This window comes from Vicugna pacos, chromosome 7 (genome assembly GCF_048564905.1).
Source record: "Vicugna pacos chromosome 7, VicPac4, whole genome shotgun sequence".
NCBI lineage: Eukaryota > Metazoa > Chordata > Mammalia > Artiodactyla > Camelidae > Vicugna > Vicugna pacos.
In genome coordinates this window covers 6730104-6748673 of record NC_132993.1, presented here as the reverse complement: position 1 = coordinate 6748673, position 18570 = coordinate 6730104, and the positions used below count along the sequence as shown (strand labels likewise).

The following is an 18570-nucleotide window of genomic DNA, read 5'->3' as shown; positions in this document are numbered from 1 at the left end:
TTAAATCAAGCATCCACAATCAATACTTTGTGTTCCAAGTTTTAGCGGGAAGGCTTTCAACTTTCCACCGTTGAGTATTATGCTGGCTGTGGGCTTTTCATAAATAACTTTTGTTATGTTGAGATATATTACCTCTATACCCACTTTGGTTAGAGTTTTTATCATAAATGGGTGTTGAATTTTATCAAATGCTTTTTCTGCATCTATTGAGATGATCGTGTGATTTTTGTCCTTTCTCTTGTTGATGTTGGTGTATCACGTTGTTGATTTGTGTATTCTGAACCATCCTTGTGTCCCTGATGGCCCAACTTGATCAGGTTGTATAATCTTTTTTATGTGTTGTTGGATTCTGTTTGCTAACATTTTGTTGAGGATTTTTTCATCTGTGTTCATCAACAATATTGGCCTGTAGTTTTCTTTTTTGGTAGTGTCTTTGTCTGGCTTTAGTACCATATGATTCAGCAATCCCACTCCTGGGCATATATTCAGAAGGAACCTTAATTCAAAAAGATACATGCACCCCAGTGTTCATAGCAGCACTATTTACAATAGCCAAGATATAGAAACAACCTAAATGTCCATCAACAGATAACAGGATAAAGAAGTTATGATATGTTTATACAATGGAATACTACTTAGTCATAAAAAAGAATAAAACAATGCCATCTGCAGCAACATGGATGGACCTGAAGATCGTCATTCTAAGTGAAGTAAGCCAGAAAGAATGAAAAATACCATATGATATCACTTATATATGGAACCTAAAAAAAAAAATACAAATGAACTCATTTACAAAACAGAAACAGACTCACAGACATAGAAAACAAACTTATGGTTACCAGAGGGGAAGGGATTAGGATGGGATAAATGGGGAGTTTGAAGTCTGCAGATACTAACTAATATATATAAAATAGGTAACCAATAAGTTCATACTGTATAGCACAGGGAACTATATTCAATATCTTATAGTAACTTGTGGTGAAAAAGAATATGAAAACAAATAAATGTATGTTTGTGTATGACTGAAGCATTATGCTGTACACCAGAAATTGATACAACATTGTAAACTGTCTATACTTCAATAAAAATATATATTAAAAATTTTAAATCAATCATTGTTTATCATTTAATGAGGGAAATGGAGCTTGTTAAGTGAGTATTATTTTAGTTGTTCAGAAACGATAGGAGTACTTTCCTAAAGGAAGTCGCAGTGCCCTGATTTGGCATTTCCTTAAAATGATCTGAAACAATTAAATGACAGCTGTAAACCTGCCACCCACTTGGAACCTTAGGTGGGTCACCGCACTCCCAGGCCCTGTTTTGTCAGCTGGGTTATGATGTGGTTTCAGAACAAACCTTTAAGCATGGTACATCCCTTCCTCCAAAACTGACATAAACCCAGAAAGCTTCTTAACGATGCCTCTAAAATATACCAAAAGTATACTCTGCGGAATATTTTTCTTTTATTGAAGTACAGTCAGTTACAATGTGCCAATTTCTGGTGTACAGCATAATGTCCCAGTCAATGCATATATACATTTTTCTCATATTCTTTTTCATTAAAGGTAATTACGAGATATGAATATAGTTCCCTGTACTATACAGAAAAAATTTGGGTTTTATCTGTTTTTTTATATATAGTAGTTAACCTATGCAAATCTCAAATTCCCAAATTTATCCCTTCCCACCCCCTTTCCTCCCGTAACCATAAGATTGTTTACTAAGTCTGAGAGTCTGTTACTGTTTCATAGATAAGTTCATTAGTGTCTTTTTCTCCTTTTAGATTCTACATATGAGTAATATCATATGGTATTTTTCTTTCTCTTTCTGGCTTACTTCACTTAGAATGACATTCTCCAGGTCTATCCATGTTGCTGCAAATGGCATTATTTTATTCTTTTTTATGGCTGAGTAGTATTCCTTTGTATAAATATGCCACAGCTTCTCTATCCAGTCATCTGTCAATGGACATTTTGGTTGTTTGCATGTCTGGCTATTGTAAATAGTGCTGCTGTGAACACTGGGGTGCATGTATTTTTTTCTAATCAGAGTTCCCTCCTGATACATGTCTGTGGCATATTTTTGACTTGTTTATCTAAAATCCTTAGTTTTCCAAATTTCCCTTCATGATCCACTTTGGAATGATGGTCACCAGTCTAGCTGAGAAAAGCAAAATGTCTCACCTGGACAGGACCGCCCCGTGATTCCACCAGGTACAGGAGCCTGCCTCCGCTTTGGCCCCCAGGATATCAGACTCTTGTGTCCCTAAGCATCACTTCTTCTACCTGCTGGTTCTCAGGATGCTCTGAGCTAAGTTCTGGAGTGGACCTGAGCATCAGCGTTTTAACAGGCTTCCAGACCTGTTGAGAAATGCTGTCAGAGACTCAGTTCCGCCCACTCTCTGGGAGCAGAATAACTGGGAAAGCCTGGTGCCGGGGAACCTGGGTTCTCCCTGGCGATGCGCTCCGTCTGTGACTCAGGCGCCTGAGGTCTCCGTGGCTTTACCTGCTTTCTCAGCCTCTACTCGTGGCCCAGGTGCTTTGCTCCTCAATCGTGAGTTTTAAGTGCCTGATACGTTTATCTCTTCCTGTTCATCAACCCCGTCTGCCTGCCTCTGGCTTGTTGGAACCCTCTGCCCTTGATCTCTAGCCTCCCTCCCTCCCTCTCTCCAGGCCCCAGGTCTGCCTCTTCCCTCCTGCATGGCCCAAACCTGTTCTCAGATACTGACCCCTGCATCCCCTGCTGGAATCTCTGTGCTGGCAAAGTGAACCCCTTGGTGCACTGGCTCCAGGCGGCCTGCCTGCCTGCTCTCGCCAGATGCTCTGCGCCCCACCGTCTGCTAGACGCTGCCCCCTCAGCCCGTCCAGAAAATGTCCCTCTGCCCCACGGGGCTCTGAACTGCTGAGAATAGGGCTCACCTCTGTCTCCTTCACTGCTTCCCCAACTCGCAGCCTGAAAGGTAGTGGGAGCCTAATGAGTCTCGTGTGAACATGGAAAGTGTCACAAAGAGCTTGTGAGTTTCACCTGGGTGCACAGTGCCCAGATCGCAGACTCTCTGGACTCCAGGGACTTTTCAGGCTGTGCTCTCAGCTGGAAAGCAGCCCTCCTTCCTGTCCAGCTTTACATAGCAACCGCCTCTGGCTCTTTGAAACCCAACTTCAATGTCATCTCACTCGGGAAGTCCTCCTGGGGCCTGGGAGACAGGGCTGTACCCCTGGTGTTCCACGTGCCCCCCGACCCCGTATAAACCTGACTCTGTACTTAGCATACTGCCTGTGACGACGTCTGCTAGTCTCAGTTCTCCCCGAGAGCAGAGCTCCGTGAGAATAAGGACTGCAAGCCCGCACCCAGCGTAGTGCCTGGCGTCTGGCTGGGACTCAAGAGGTGTCTGCTGGAATTGTGGGAAAGCCAGGGTCCTCCAGGCAGCGAGCGGGGTTCTTCTCACGTGGTCTGCCAGATAAGCCACCATAACACTCACCATGCTGTGTTCAAAGCATGGTGTCTCCTCCCACACCCGCCTCTGGACAGGAAGCTCTTCAAGGACCTGATACACCTGATGCGTCTTCACATTCCAGTGAGTCGTGTGGTGGCTGGCGTGGAGCAAGTGTTTGTTTAATCCTGCGTTTCCCAACGAAGACACTTGGCATTTTGAGCGAGATGATTCTTGATTGAATAAGACAGTCCTTCAGGTCACAAGACTCTCAGTAGGCTTCACCCATGCCCACCAAATGCCAATAGTACCCTCTGTACACACACACACACACACACACACACGCCCTCGGGTGACAGGTCCAGGAGGAAGACAGCCCTGCCCGCAGCTGCTTGTATTTAACCGAGCTCTTCACCACAGCGCGGTGGGACGCCGCCGGGGCAGCAGTGCTGGGCGGCGCTCTGCCCATGTGCGGTGGTGAGGGGGTCGGGGTGGCAGCCGGGGCCCTCAGTGGAAAGTGGCAGCCTGTCTTTGTCATAAGTGATTAATCTTTACTGGATGCCTATCCTGTCTTCCAGGCACGAGGCTAAGTGTCATCCATGGATTAATTCTCCCAACAGGGGCCCCACTTTTCAGAGAAGGAAACTGAGGCTTGAGAGTTTCAAGCCACTGACCAAGTTTAACTGGGCTGGTTAGTGGCCAGGCTGAGAGTCACCCAAAGGTTCCAACTCCAGACCCACGATCACCACGCTGGGCTGACACTCTTAGCGCTAAGTCTCTTTCACAAGAACAAACTTCAGAATTCCCAGAGAGAAGCCTTTTAAAATTGCTCCTCTCTATGAATTACCATGTAAAGCAGTGTTTCACAAAACACACTCTTTCTTTTTTTTTTTTAACACCTGTAGTGTGGTATGACTCCTGTACAGTGAACTTCACATACTTCAGATGTACCATTTGATGAATTTTGATAGATGTACACACCCATGAAACCAGCACCACAATCAAGACAGCTTACGTTTCCATCACAGAACACATTCTGCGTGGCGTTAGTTTAGTGGGACATCAAATCTTATGAGAATAACGGGTTCCACCAGCAAAGTTAAGTTTGAGAAATGCTTTCCGAAGGGCACATGCAGAGGGCAATGAAACTACGAGGGCTGAGCAAATCCTGAGAGCCTGCCTCAGCCTTTCGCAGGGAGACAGGAGGTGACTTTAGAACACTGGGAGCAAATAATAAGGAAACCAACAGCAGGAGCTTGCCTGCTGGGAAATGATTAAAGACCAATTAGCGCTGATGAGGCCTCAGGGAAAACACTAAGGAAGAATGAGTGACCTTTCTTCTAATTTCTTAATAATGATAGTAATAGGTACTATGTATTATGTGCTAATTACTCAAATTATCTTTTGTAATTCCAACACCATTTCCCTTTCACATGCTAAATACTGAGGCCTGGAGAAGCTGGTTGAGTGACTTCTCCTAACCCTTGAGAGCAGTGCCAGATCTGAGCCCAGTTCCCTCTGACTTCACGTCCTGTGGTTTTGAACGCTCTCCCCAAAGCCGCCAGGATTTCGGCGCTCCTGTGTGAACCACCAGAGCGACTCCAGTCTCTAAGCAGAGGCCCGTGAGCTTCTTGGGCTAGTGGCTCTGTGATACCACTGCTCTGTGCTCAGCATCTCTCTTCAGCCTAAATTGGTTATTTGGTCTAAGTGCCAAGCATGACATGTTTTTCTGGCGTGATATGCGTTTCTTAATTTTACTATTATATTTTACGTTTACAGATCGCTGTACTCTGTTTTGGGGTTCTGGCTGGTTGGTTATTTGCGTGTTTGTGTTGATGGAGTAACATCCATCTGCATAGAGAAGTGCACCCAGTCGGGTCCCCTTCCTGGGTCGGCCTGCCCTCCGTCAGCTGCCTGAGAGGCCACAGCAAAGCTCACGTCCCCCCTGCTTCAGTCGTTGGCAGAATTAGCATCAGTCTTCTCATCTCTCCATTTTCTCTTTCATTTTCAACAGATGTGGGTGCATTTTTTGAAGAGGGGATGTGGCTCCGGTATAACTTCCAGGCGTCCGGGGTCGGTGCCAGGGAATCGGGCGGCAAGTTGGAGAGCTCACCGGACCCCGCGGCCCCGGACCTGGCCCGCGAGGAGATCCACCTCAGCTTCAGCACCACCAAGGCGCCCTGCATCCTCCTCTATGTCAGCTCCCTCACCCCTGACTTCCTGGCGGTGCTCGTCAAACCCACCGGTAAGGGCGAGGGTCCTGCTGCCGTTCATTGTGGGAGGACGGGATGTCCCAGTGGGTCTGGGCGGTTCTGGGCTTGTCCTTCATTCCCGACAGGATGCCGAGCAAGTCATCTAACTTGACCTGCCTGCTGGGGGCTTTGGCATCGTGTTAGAGCAGTTCCGTTGCTAAGGCTCGTCGAGCCCTTTACAAGAACCATATTACGTGAATATGAGGTGGCTTCATGTGTATAATGAGGACTTTTTTTCCTTCCAAATAAATACATTCACTACTGTACACCTCCTGCGGGTCTGCCGAGGTCTGGGGGGAGCTGGGCTCCCGGCATCCAGTGACCCCTTCCTGGGGTCACCATGCACCTCAGCCTGTCCATGAGGAAGCTGTGTCCCGCCCTGTGTCTCTGCTCCCTGTCGCCCGGCCCTAATCTTACCCACAGGCTAGAGGAGGTCTTCCTTCATACACTGTCTCTCTCATCACACCCTCAGCAGTGCCTCCTCCCCCAGGGACAGGGAAAGAGGTCCCGAATCCCACTACCTTCTGCTGGAGACCCACCAGCCTCGTGGGGAAGAGCTCGGAGTGTAGAACAAGAAGGTCTGGGTTTGAATTCAGCTTCTGCATTTGCGGATGCTGTGATCTTGGGCCATCACGAGCCATGCCGTGCCTCAGTTTCCTCATCTGTGACATGGTGTCTCTCTCATAGGAGTGCTGTGAAAATCAAGTGACTTAGTCAGTGTGAGGCACTACACACACACAGGATAATGTGTGTGTGTGTTAGCAGTCAGTATCCAGAGTCCGCCGATACAGTCTGCATTTTGCCTCACATCAAGCCCGCACGTCCCTACTCTTCCTTTTCTGGGAACTCGTCACCCCCCAGACCCTCCAGGGACATCTGCCCTTGTGCCCACTCTGTCCCCTTATCCAGAAAAGCTCCGTTTTCCTCTGTAGCTTAATACTTGCCTTTCATTCTAGACCCAGATCAAGTCTCGCCTCCTTTCAATGACTTCTCTTTCCTTTAAAGTCCTATTATACTTATTTTCAATGTCATTTGTTGGGCTCTCCATGCACCGTATTGTTATCCGTCTTTGTTATAAATACGTCCTGTCTTCCCAGCGAGATGAATGCCCCCCCGCCCCCCACCCCCGCACTACATCTCCCGCCTCCTCTGCAAGTGTTTGCTGATGGTAATGATGATGACCAGGAGGGAATGAATCTGTTAAGCACATTATTTGCTGCAGCCAATAAAAAAACAGTCCCTTATAACTGCTTTAATTCACTCGGGAGATGAACATGAGATGCAAGGAGTGAAGTATCTCTCCATCTCAATAATATTTTATGTTAATGAACAAATATTAATATTCTCCTTACCATTCTTTAGTGGTTCTCTTGTGCTATTATTTGAAAGGCATAAATATATCATTTAAATTTTATTATTCAAGAATATTGCCATTACTGTTTATAGATGTTCACTATATATAAATTTTAGGTTCCCACTCATCTTTTTCCTCAAAGCAAATCATTTCTGTTGCCATTAAGTGCAGCAGTTACAGAAATTTTAAATCATATTTACAAAGTCCAAGAAAGCCAGAAAAGAGAGAAAGTAATGAGGACAACTTAATACTGATTTTAATGAGCTAGAAGACATAAAGGGACCGATGACAAAGAGACAGGAGGGAGGGAAATGTCCAGGGTTTTTGCATAATTAGCGGTTCCTCTGACTTCTGGCCCTCAAAGGCAGAACCCTTTCTTACTTCTCTGTATCCCCAGATCCAGACACAGCCTGGCTTGTACCAGGGGCCTGGGGATGGATGTCTATATTAAAAGTGGGCTCTGCACTTACAGCCAGCCAGCCAGTCCACTTCTAGACCTTGAAAAACTGGCTTCAACACTGCTTTGCATGAGAACTAAATAAATATGTTCTAAAGAAATGAATTTTAAAATAATGAGTGAATACAGCTGTATATTTAAGAAAACTGGCTGTGATAGTACAAGGTCAGAGCCCCAGAAGTAAAGTGGAGAATAAAAACTCGAGACAATCAACTTGTTTTTTTCTGCCTGTAGCCAAACAACTGCCCAGTCATCTCCTTCACTCCCAAACAGTAGATTATTGTTAATACTGTTAGGATAGGGAAAAACATAGGATAAAACACTGAGGGGTGGAGAGAGAAGCAGCTCAGGAAATGGGAACAGCATATTCAAAGGTCCTGAGGCAGGAAGAATTTTCCAGGGAATAAGAGAAGTCCAGGGTAGCTGGAATGTAAAAAGTTGAGGGGGTAAACAGCTTAAAAATAAAGTAACAGTCAAACTGGATTTATGACAGGGCATTATAAGCTATTTTAAGAATGTATGTCTCTATCCTGTAAGCAGCTGGAAAGTTTGGAGAGTTTTAAGTGAAACCAGTGGATTCATTAATTATGCATTTTGAAAAGATTTCTCTGCAGAGAAAACATGGGAAGGAAGAAAGCTCAGAAGCAGGGAGACCATCATTTATTCATTCAACAAGTATTTATTCAGCACCCACTAGGTATCAGGCATTACCCTAGACATTGGGAATTAAGTCATAAAGAATATAAACAAAAATTCTTACTCCCTTGAAGCTTACATTTGAGCAAAAGAAAAAAGACCATAAACAAGTTAAGTTACAGTATGTGGTATGTTGTATAGTAAGAAGTATGATGGGGAAAACATAAGACAGAAAAGGGAGGGCCTGGCCAAGAGAAAGAAGTGGGTAAATTCTGCTTTTAATAAGGAAGTTACAAAGATAATCACTAAGAAGACAATACTGGAACAAGACCTAAGGGAGTGAGGTGTCAGCCATGCAGATAGCTGGGGAATGAGCATACTAGAGAGAAGCAGCAGCAAGTGCAAAGGCCCTGAGGCAGGAACGTGCTGGCATCTGGGGAAACAGCAAGGAGGCCAGCCAGTGTGGTCAGGTGAGGCATGAGCAAGGAAGAGAACACTGAGAGGTTATCTCAGAGATGATGGGGAAGATCGTTTGGGCCTGGTGAGCCATTATGGAGATGTTGATTTTTTACTCTAAGTGAGATAGGAAGCCACCGGAGGGACTGCCATGCGGAGGGGAGACTGGGCATGTTGGGGGCAGAGGCAGGTTGGGCTAGGGGAATGTAGGGGAGAGGCAGTGGTTAGTATGGAGGCCAGTTCAATAATCCAGACAAAAGACGATGATGGCTTGGTCCAGGGGTAGAAATGGAGGTGATGAAAGCAGTAAGATTTAGAGCGTATTTTGAAGGTAGAGCTGAGAAGCTTTGCTGACAGATCTTGTGTGTACTATTGGAGAAGGAGAATCTGTGATTTTGGCAGGAGTGACTGGAAGGATAAAGTGGCCGGTAACTGAAACGTGAAAGATGGTGATGGAATACTTTTTGGAGGAAGCTCAAGAGTTTGGTTTTGTGTATGTTGTGTTTGAGGTGCCAGTGGAGTGTCTCCTTTGATGGAATTAATTGTAAGGGAGAGAAAGAGGGGACTTGCCTGAAGGTGAACTGGGGTCAAGAGTGGTCACTGAAAGGAGACTGATTAGGGTCACGTGATCCAGGCAGCAGATGCTGTGGGTGCAGCTCTGGTGGTGGCCGTCAAGTCACTGATATGGAGTGACCAGCACAAAGGCCCCGAGACAGCGCAGGAGCTCTGCGTGGAGGACAGGCTCTTGGGGAAACCGCACAAAGGCACCCTAGGTGCCGGTGGAGGCCCTGGGGCTACGGAAATGGGAAAGAGTGGGTGAACGTAGACACATTTAGGAGATGGAAGTCAACAATGCTTGGCTGAAATGCTACAAAGCAAAGAAATCTAGGATCAAGTGCTCAAGTAAAATTCAGAAATAGTGATGGCTTGTCACATTCATTCAGGAAGCAAAATAGGCAATGCAAGTACCTCTTGAAAATTCTAATGACTGTTTCTTTCAATTTCAGGAACATGGTTCAATATTTTAAATGGCAGGTGGAATGCTAAATAAGGAAGGGCAATGTTCAGAAACTGCTGCATTTATTACTATATATATAAGGGCATGAGAATTCCCTGGAAGGAGATACTGTCAAATATTTAGAGTAGTTATCTTTGGACAATGGGATTTCCAGTGACTGGCTCTTTTTTTTTTTTTTCCTGTTTACTTTTTAAGTTTTAATTCTCGTGTTTTATTTCACAACTTAAAATCAGAAGGTCAGTTTTGTTTGGAAGGAATATCAGAAAAAGAGGCAACAAAGAATCTATGAAGTGGGGGGATGGTATAGCTCAAGTGGTAGAGCGCATGCTTAGCGTGCATGAGGTCCTGGGTTCAGTCCCCAGTACCTCCTCTGAAAATAGAGTAAATAAATAAAAACCTACCTACCTCTGCCCTCCTCAAAATAAACAAATAAATTTAAAACTAAAAAAAAAAAATCTATGAGGTGATTGACAGTTGGTCAAACTCTTGCTAGTTTACTGGCTCCATTTTTTAAGCTCTGATATGTTGAAAGCTACTAACACAAAGATTTCAATTTGAGTAAAAAGTGAGGTTTAAAAATAGACATCTTTAAAAACCATGAATAAGAAATAAAAGCTATGTTTGCTGTGCAGATTAATTAAAAGCAGGATCTCGACTATTATATTAGTCTTTTTGAATATTATTTATCATTATGGGGAAGAAACAAGAAAGAAAAAAGAATGATTTGTTGAGGCAAAGTGAACTCTGAGAGGCAGTGGGGTCTTGGGGACCTTGGAAGCCCGTCTTCTCCTTTGATTTGCATTGGGATTGATGAAGTCTCTAACCTAGAATAAAGTCCATTGCTTTGTTTTCTTGGTCTCAATGAAGCCACCCCAAATCTCACGTATGTATCTTTTGTAAATGATGTTTATTTTGAATATTATATGCTCATGATTCTTTTATATGCCGAATGTCACACTTTGCTGATGATATGAGACCATCCCTGCATCCTCATGTCCCTGCTGATGACATGAGACGATAGCATTTATTTTTTATTTCACATGGTGTTCGGCGGGGCCTGTAGGCATTGCCACAGTCCTGTATTGTGTACGTCCCATTCTGCCTTCTCAGGCACAGTCCCAACTTGGATCATTTATACCACTTGCTGCTTCAGCTTGACCATCGGATGGTGGTCACTGATGGCTCATGGTTGTTAGCATGTAAGCACACGTGTGCCTGGTGTTGCTACCCTGTGGGTGAGTGTGCCTCCAAGCCAGTGAGCCAGAAACAGCATGGCGCCGGTGTGGGCGGCTGTTGAAAGAAGGAGCAGAGGTTGATGGAAACCTAAGCCTCAGGGGGTGGGGAAAGGGACGTTAAAATGAAAGCTAGAGCAGAAAAGTGAGTTTCTTTCCTTTCCTCTATACAGGAAGCTTACAGGTTCGGTACAACCTGGGTGGCACCAGGGAGCCATATAATATCGACGTTGACCACAGGAACATGGCCAATGGACAGCCTCACAGTGTTAACATCACCCGTCACGAGAAGACCGTCATTCTCAAGGTACGCAGACGTCACATACCAGCTGTACGTGGTAGAGCACTGCAGTCCCTGTCCTGTGTCATCCTTGGCCATCGGTTTTGTTGGGGGTACTTGGGACAGGCAGAAGAGATTATTATTAGACTTTCTCCTAAAAGCTTTAACTAGTGAAATGAAAGATACGTATTTCCAACAGGAAAGACAGTGACGGAGTTGATGGAGAAGTTTCTTGGGAGGAGGCAGAATAGATGTTTACTCCATCTGTTCTTTGTAGCCGTCCCACTGTTAGGTCAACACCACGTCTATCAGTCGACTGCTTTTACCTGTTGCACCATCTTTTTCCCTACGTTCTCAGATGCCTGAAGCTTATCATGTCTCACAGAAAAGGTTATTTTGGTTTATCTGACCTACTTCCTTCACTACTCCAACACAGTGTGAATAACTTTTTTTTTTTTACCTTCCTCTGTGAATGCTTCACCTTAAAACTCCTCCATGTGCAAAACTTCCCCAGAATCTCAGACTCTGGGTTGTAGATGTTCCACGCACAAAGGGATGGTTTTATTATGACACTCCAGTTTTATTTCCGGTTCACTGACTGTCCCTACCCCCCACACACACACCCCCACCAGTGTTTACGATGAAGAAACCAGCCTGGGAGACACCATGAATAAAACATGCCGCGAGGAGGTCTCCCTAGGAACTCAGCCCAGGATCAAGGCTGCAAAGTGTCGCTGCATGCTCCAGAAGGAGTTCCAAATACATACCTGTCAGGAGGAAGAATGGCAGGGGGCTGCTGTTCTGTCAGTGGAGTGGAGTGTCGTTTGGCAGGGTTCAGCCGCCTCTCCGACCCCGTTCGGATTCGGCTGGTTGCTGGGGGACGTTCAGGTTGCAGAGGAGAGCCACGAGCCCTGTCTCTTTTCAAGCACTGGTGGATGTCAGATTCATAACTTGATGTGGCGTTTACGCTTGGCCTCTGGCGGTGAATGCCAGTGGGCATTTTCAGGAGAGGTCTTTCCTAGGAAACTGACAACATGACAGTTACAGCTTATTGGGCAATCAATCAAATGGGGCGTAAACAAGGTCCTCCCCTAGTGACAGACGTCGCTGAGTCTAGCTCAGTGCCTGGCACAGATTAGGTGCTGCAGATTATGTGGAGAGTAAACCATACCCACCTTTAACTAGAACTCAGGTGCCACTCAGCAGTCCCGCAAGTCCAAGATTTATATGGTTTATACTATATCAGGAGGATGGTTTTACAGCACTTTATCAACGTTGTGTTTATTGGCTTTTAATTAGTGGATGCTCTTGTTTTAAACTATGCCGTCTGTCACCTCACTTAAACAAAGTGATTATCTTGCCGTTTCACTGTTGCAAAATAATAGTCAAAGTTAAAAAGAGCTCAACAATGAGTTTTTAAGGACAGTGTAATGGAAGAGACCTGTTTCAGCTGTGGAATTTTGCAGGGTTAATCCTCACGCTCTCCAAGAAAACACCTTGTTTGTCCGGACTGAGTCCCATGGGTTGAGGAAGCTGGTGCAGAGATGGGGGTGAGGTGATTGGGAGAGGAGATTCCAGGTGGTGGGCTAAAAAATTCCGTTTCTGGGTACCTTTCCCCAGATGAGTCTGGAGGAAGAGTAGGTCAAGAAGGCTTCCCTCCTGACAACTTCCACCAACGGGAAGTCTTTGGAATGTACTGGCAACTCTTTAAATATCAAATATCAGGTACCTGCCACAGTGAATTAGAGAGTGACCTCAAGAAGGGGAGAGGGGTGGACAATTTTAAGGGCTTTTGAGGCACAGAAAGGCAGAGAAATCCAGATAACAGGAGCCAGAGGCCACAGAGAGTCCAGGGGACTGAGAGGGGGCCGAGGGTTCGGGGTTGGGGGGTGGTCTGCTTCTAATGCTCAGGATTATTCTGGTTATAAATGACAGAAAACCCATTCAGAATTCATTTGTAGGGATAATTCCTAGGGCAGGCTGTAGATTTAAGAAAAGGAAAACCAAAATTTTGAAAGAGAATCCAGGGAACTTAGCAGATTCAAACAAAGACTGGACCACCACTGAGTGCCCCCCGCCCTCTCTCTCCCTCTCCCTGCCTCCATCCCTTCCCCCCTCCATCGGCTATGCTGGGCCACCTCCCTCTGAGCACTGGATTACTGGATTAATACCTCTTGCTGCAGGCCACTTATTTCACATATCAAGATGTTGCCAGTGACTAGGTTCTTTTCCTGTCACAGAAAGAACTCAGAGACCAGACACAGAGGTTAAGAAAGAAAGTGGGGATTTATTAAGGGATAGATGGTACACTCTCAAGGGGAGAGCGGGCAGACTCAGGTGAGCAGCTTCCCTGAGTTTCTTTGGCAAGTTGACTACATAGGGTATAAAAATGAATGAGTGGAATAGTCATTGGGGAGGGAAGGGTTTGGGGTCATACTCTCTGATTTTCATCCCAGCTCCACTTTCCCGAAGGGAGGAGGGATTTTTGTCCTTATTTAGTCTGGATCAGAAGTGTCACGGTGTCGGTGCATGATGGGTACTTCTGACCTGCAAGGCTAATTTTATTGTAATGAGGGCGTAATGAACAAAAGGTTGCATTTGGACACTGGAGATTCCTGTTTTTTTCACCCTTCTTTGTTGGCCTCCAGAACATTTGTCACCCCTAAATGTGTGACGTGACCATTTATCAGCCCAGGGGTTCCTGCTTTTCTTTCTCTGCCCAAGGACCCCTGTTACTTGCACGATGTATGGTTTCTTTCATTTGGTCCCTGCCCCTCCATTTCTGCCCAATTCCTGCCATATGGCCTGTGCCCCCGTTCTCTGCTCATATCTAGCTGTCTGCCTGCTCTAACAATGGAGCACAGACACTGAAGTACTGGGCTCACATCTTCCCAGTTTTGCTGCTAGAAGGAAGGTCTTAGTTTCTTGGTTCTCAATTTTAAAATCCCTGGAAGGTCTCTGATTGGCCTGGCTTGGGTCACATACTCACCCTGTCATGGGGAGGGGGGAATAATGACTGATAGCCCATAATCAAACCTCATGATCAGAGTAGGGAATTGGCGAGAATCCTCCAAGAGAACAGGAACACAGTTCCAGGAAAAGGAAACGTGATGGGTGTGAGAAACATTGGCTTCACGGCACTTGGAGGTAAAGGACGAGACAGAAGCAGGAATTATTCTCAAAGGCATGGGACAAATTCGGGCACAGAACCTGTCCCCAGGGTGTTGGAAAGCTCTGTCCTCTCTTCTGTTATACAACTGATGCAATTGCACTGAGACTTCCAGATGCATTTAGAAAGCCAGACACCTCAACCCATTTGATTCCAGCCTGGAAAGACTTCATGCTCTGGGGCACAGTGGTCTTTCTCAGCCTGGCCTCTCTAATCCAGCCCGGCTGGAAAGCAAAGGTGGAGATGGCGGAGGAACAGAGATATGGTGCCTTCTTCTTGCGGTTGGAGTCCCGCCGACTCCCTCTTTCCGTGACCTGCTTCCTTGCAGGGGGGGAGGCTGCAGAACATGGAAGAAATTCCAAGGGAAACTTTAAGCCCCAAAATCAGTCTATTTTTTTCACTTGGAAGCTGTCTGCAAGTCCATCTTGAGAACTTCTACAATCTCAAGAATGTGTGGAAAGAGATATAATGTTAATCATGATTATTTGTGTGTAAAGGGATTATAAATGATTTTGTTACCGAACCAAATTTGGGTCCACTTTGCCCACACACAGTAAAGCCAATCTACTGACCCCGGGTTGTGGTGAAGGGAAGTGCAGTGTTTATTGCAGGTGCCAAGGAAGGAGTCTGGGTAGCTAGTGCTTAAAAGGCCTGAACTCCTTGCTTTCATTTTTTTCTAGTGTTTTCTGTATTTCCTCATTTGTTATTACAAGTACTTGTTGCATTTTTATAATCTAACAAAAATGTGAAACACACATGCATCCTTAACATAGTCTCACGGCCCCCAGTTACAATAAAATATAATGACATATATTTAAATAATTTCAGATTAAAACGTGCTTCTAATCAAAGAACAAAAGTAAGGCTAATTCAGAGCCGAGTTTAAAAGTGCTGTGGAATGATGCCTTTGGAATTAAGGTGAGATTGTATACATGTACAAACATCACATCATTTAGATGATGTTTATCAGTGTCTATAGTGTTTTTAGAAGCAGGTTTGCTTTCCTAGCTGGGTTTGGCTAAAGCTAACATTAGATTAATTTGCATTCCCTGAGCACACACTGTCTGAAATGGTGCTGAGCACTTGAGGGAAATTGACCTTGGATGAAACATTTGCTGCCAAAAAACAAAGTGCCCAATCTCCACGCAGATAATGAAGGACTGACTCTGGGAGTTATCAGGCACGTGATCGAGAGCCCGTGACAGCCCTCAAGTGGTGTTGTTCATGAAAACTCACGGTTGCACCGGCGATGATAGCTAAAGGCTTAATGCCAGTCAAAATGTAGAACCAACCCCGAGCAGGCAGAGGGCACCTGAAAAATACTGTCTGCAGTGGAAAAAAAAAATGTGCCAATTAGCATGAATCCAAGAACTGAACATTACAATGAATAATTTCAAAGTCTCATGTTTCAAAGCCTTTCTTCTTCCTTTCCTGCCTGCCATCCCTGGCTTCTCCCTTCTGTCTTCTTTCCTTCCTTTTGCCCCAGCCACATGGCGCAGGGGATGTAAGGTGGTGTACAGGGAGTGCATAAAATGAAATTGAGAATTAAAAAGCCTCAAGACAAGGGGGAAGTGGAATCCAGGTATCCAGTCAGAGGGTCTTCCCCACTTGCAGAAGTCTGGCTCGGAACTTCTTGGTGTCCAGAAGTCCACCATCGATAAAGATAAAATATACCAGCTCCTGTAGAAAACTGGGAGTTTTTTGTTACTCCATCACTTTTCTTTTTTAATCTACGGTGGATTCTATTTACTGGCTTATCTAGCAAGCTGCCCATAGCTGGGTCCACACAGCATGATGGTGGCTCCCACTTACGGATGCTGACAGTGGCCCAGGCACCGTGCTAGCACTTGACACACATCCTCTCCTTGAGTCCTCACAAGAAGCTCATGAGCTGTGTCCCGTGATCATCCCCATTTTAGAGATGTGGAGACTGACGCTCAGAGAATGTGATGTAGCCCACCCATTAGAGAGCAGTGAGCAGCCGAAGCCTGGAAGAGCCTCAGTCTATCGCACTGAAGTTTACACATGCTCTTAACCACTCCTGAACAGAGAGATGTCTGCAAGGATGGTCATAACAATTTTGGAAGTGGATACCTCTGGCCAGTAAGAAATTGAGTGATGTTGCTGTTTCGTGATTATAAGATAGTTCAAAAATATGCAGAAGCACAGAGAATAATAAAACCTGCAGTTAATGTAGTCATCATCCAAACAGTAAAAATTTGGACATTTGGCTATATTTCTTCAGATTTAAAAAAAAAATGCAGTGATGGTTGATGGCCCTTGTCCTCCTCATTACACAGCAGGTCCCGAGAAAGGTGGCCTTCACCAGTATTTCTGCAACAAGTGTGTTTTTCACAAAGCTGCTTGTTGGAGCGTTTCCTTAGGAAAGTCAGGCATAACTTACAAATGGATTTCAGCCCAAACAGCTCTGTAGGCAGTAGGGTGGAACAGGAGGATGGGAGATGAAGGAGACAAGGGCTGAGGTGATACAGCTTTCTGATGTTCAGGCCTGATCCAAGGATAAAACTAGCTCAAAAAAAAAAAAAAAGGATTAACTACATGCTCTTTGAAGAGCTATCACATATTTGGGGGTTTTATGGAAGATGATAATGGAGGATTTGGGGCTATATTCTCTGGCACAGATACTCAGAATCCATATTCTCTAAAAATCAAATGAACAGATGGTAAAGATGTATCATTTTGGCTTTCATCTAACTGGAGGGTCATCCCATCTTTGCCAAGAAGCAGCTCATACAGATTTCCAGCAAGCAAAATGTGAATTTTCTTAAAAAAATAATTCCAGGTCCTCAGGAACAAATAATGATTATGTCCCCCAATTTTTATATTAGAAACAGCATGACTTTGATTGTTTTCAACGGGAATTTTCAAAACAGATGTTCCGCCAAATCACTGAATTCTGTCTCTTAAAATAAAGATGATAATTTCTTACCTGCTGTTGATAAGAATTTCAACCAAACTGTATAAAAACAACTACATCAATTGCTCAATGAGTTATATACTGACTCTGAATCCTAAAAATGCTCACAGAGGTATTATGAACAATAGCAGGGAGCAGTGCACTAAATGCCAGGGATCAAGAAAAAGACACAGAGGCTGGGATGACACCAGTTGCTGTGACAAATTAACCCTAAAAAGTCAGGGGTTAACCCAATAAAAGTCTGTCTTATATCAGGTATATTTTTAAAGGGAAAGTCCACCTAGAGATTATCATACTAAGTGAAGTAAGTCAGACAGAGAACGACAAATATAATATGGTATCACTTCTATGTGGAATCTAAAAAAAAAAAGACACAAATGAACTTATTTATAAAACGGAAAGAGATTCCCAGACATAGAAAACAAAGTTGTGGTTACCGGGGGCAATGAGGGGGGTGGGTAGAAGGATTGGCAGATACTAGCTACTGTGTACAGAATAAATAAGCAACCGTATAGCACAGGGAACTATATTCAGTACCTTGTAATAACCTATAATGAAAAAGAATATATATATATATGTATAACTGAATCACTGTGCTGTACACCAGAAACTAATACAGCATTGTAAATCATCTATAGTTCTTTTTTTTTTTTAAGTTTACAATTTAAAACAATGGAAGTCCTGTGGTGCATAGCAGGGGTGAAATCACACTGAAATCACACTGAGGACTGACCGCTGCCACCCTTGGCAGTGGGAGTAGTTCCTGGATCAGACCAAATTCCTGTCCAGGGTTTGCAGGGCTCCCCACGGCTCTCCTCTGAGCTGCGCGTGGGTGATAGTGCCCTCCGGGAAGCTGTGCAACTTCCAGGGACCGTTTCCTGCAGGTGTCGGTTGCCCTGAGGATTGTTTTACTCCCACAGGCCTTTGCGGACCTGTGATTTCTTTGCCGTTACAGTCCCTTCAAAGCCTGAGTTGGCCCTGATCAGTTTGCTTCCAGTCAGCTTCATGTACCGGTGGACACCCCCTGCATCCTTTCCTAGACATGCCTCTCGGCTCTGCATCATTATTCACTTCCAGGTACCCGTGCTCTCTCTCAAGGTCATGGCAGCTACCTTGAGGCCATCTGAAACAAAAGGTTTAGGTGGGGAGTAAAGACCCTTCATTTTAACTTGGCGCACGAGGCTAAGTCCGTTTGCTGAGCTGAGAAATTTTAATGTGCCTTCGTTGGTCAAAGCTTTTTGCGGTCTTTCTTCTTACTCTCTGGTGTGAGGCTCGAAATTTTTGGACTTTATTCCCATTCGTTGATGTTTGGAAACTGGCCAGCTCTTTTCTGAACTCATCTCTTCCT

General features: G+C 44.8%; 1 protein-coding gene across 6 annotated transcripts in view; it reads left to right on the top strand.

Annotated features, from left to right (window-relative positions):
- The window catches only part of CNTNAP2 (contactin associated protein 2), a 1225886-nt gene that overhangs the window by 1072461 nt on the left and 134855 nt on the right, over positions 1 to 18570 (top strand). For all 6 annotated transcript variants that reach the window (XR_012074163.1, XM_031674555.2, XM_072964285.1 and 3 more), the window contains 2 exons: positions 5445 to 5675; positions 11009 to 11142. Coding sequence is in view for 5 of the 6 variants with exons in the window: in XM_031674555.2 (XP_031530415.2) it covers positions 5445 to 5675; positions 11009 to 11142 (365 nt within the window). In the remaining variant the exon portion in view is untranslated. The remainder of the gene's footprint in view (positions 1 to 5444; positions 5676 to 11008; positions 11143 to 18570) is intronic.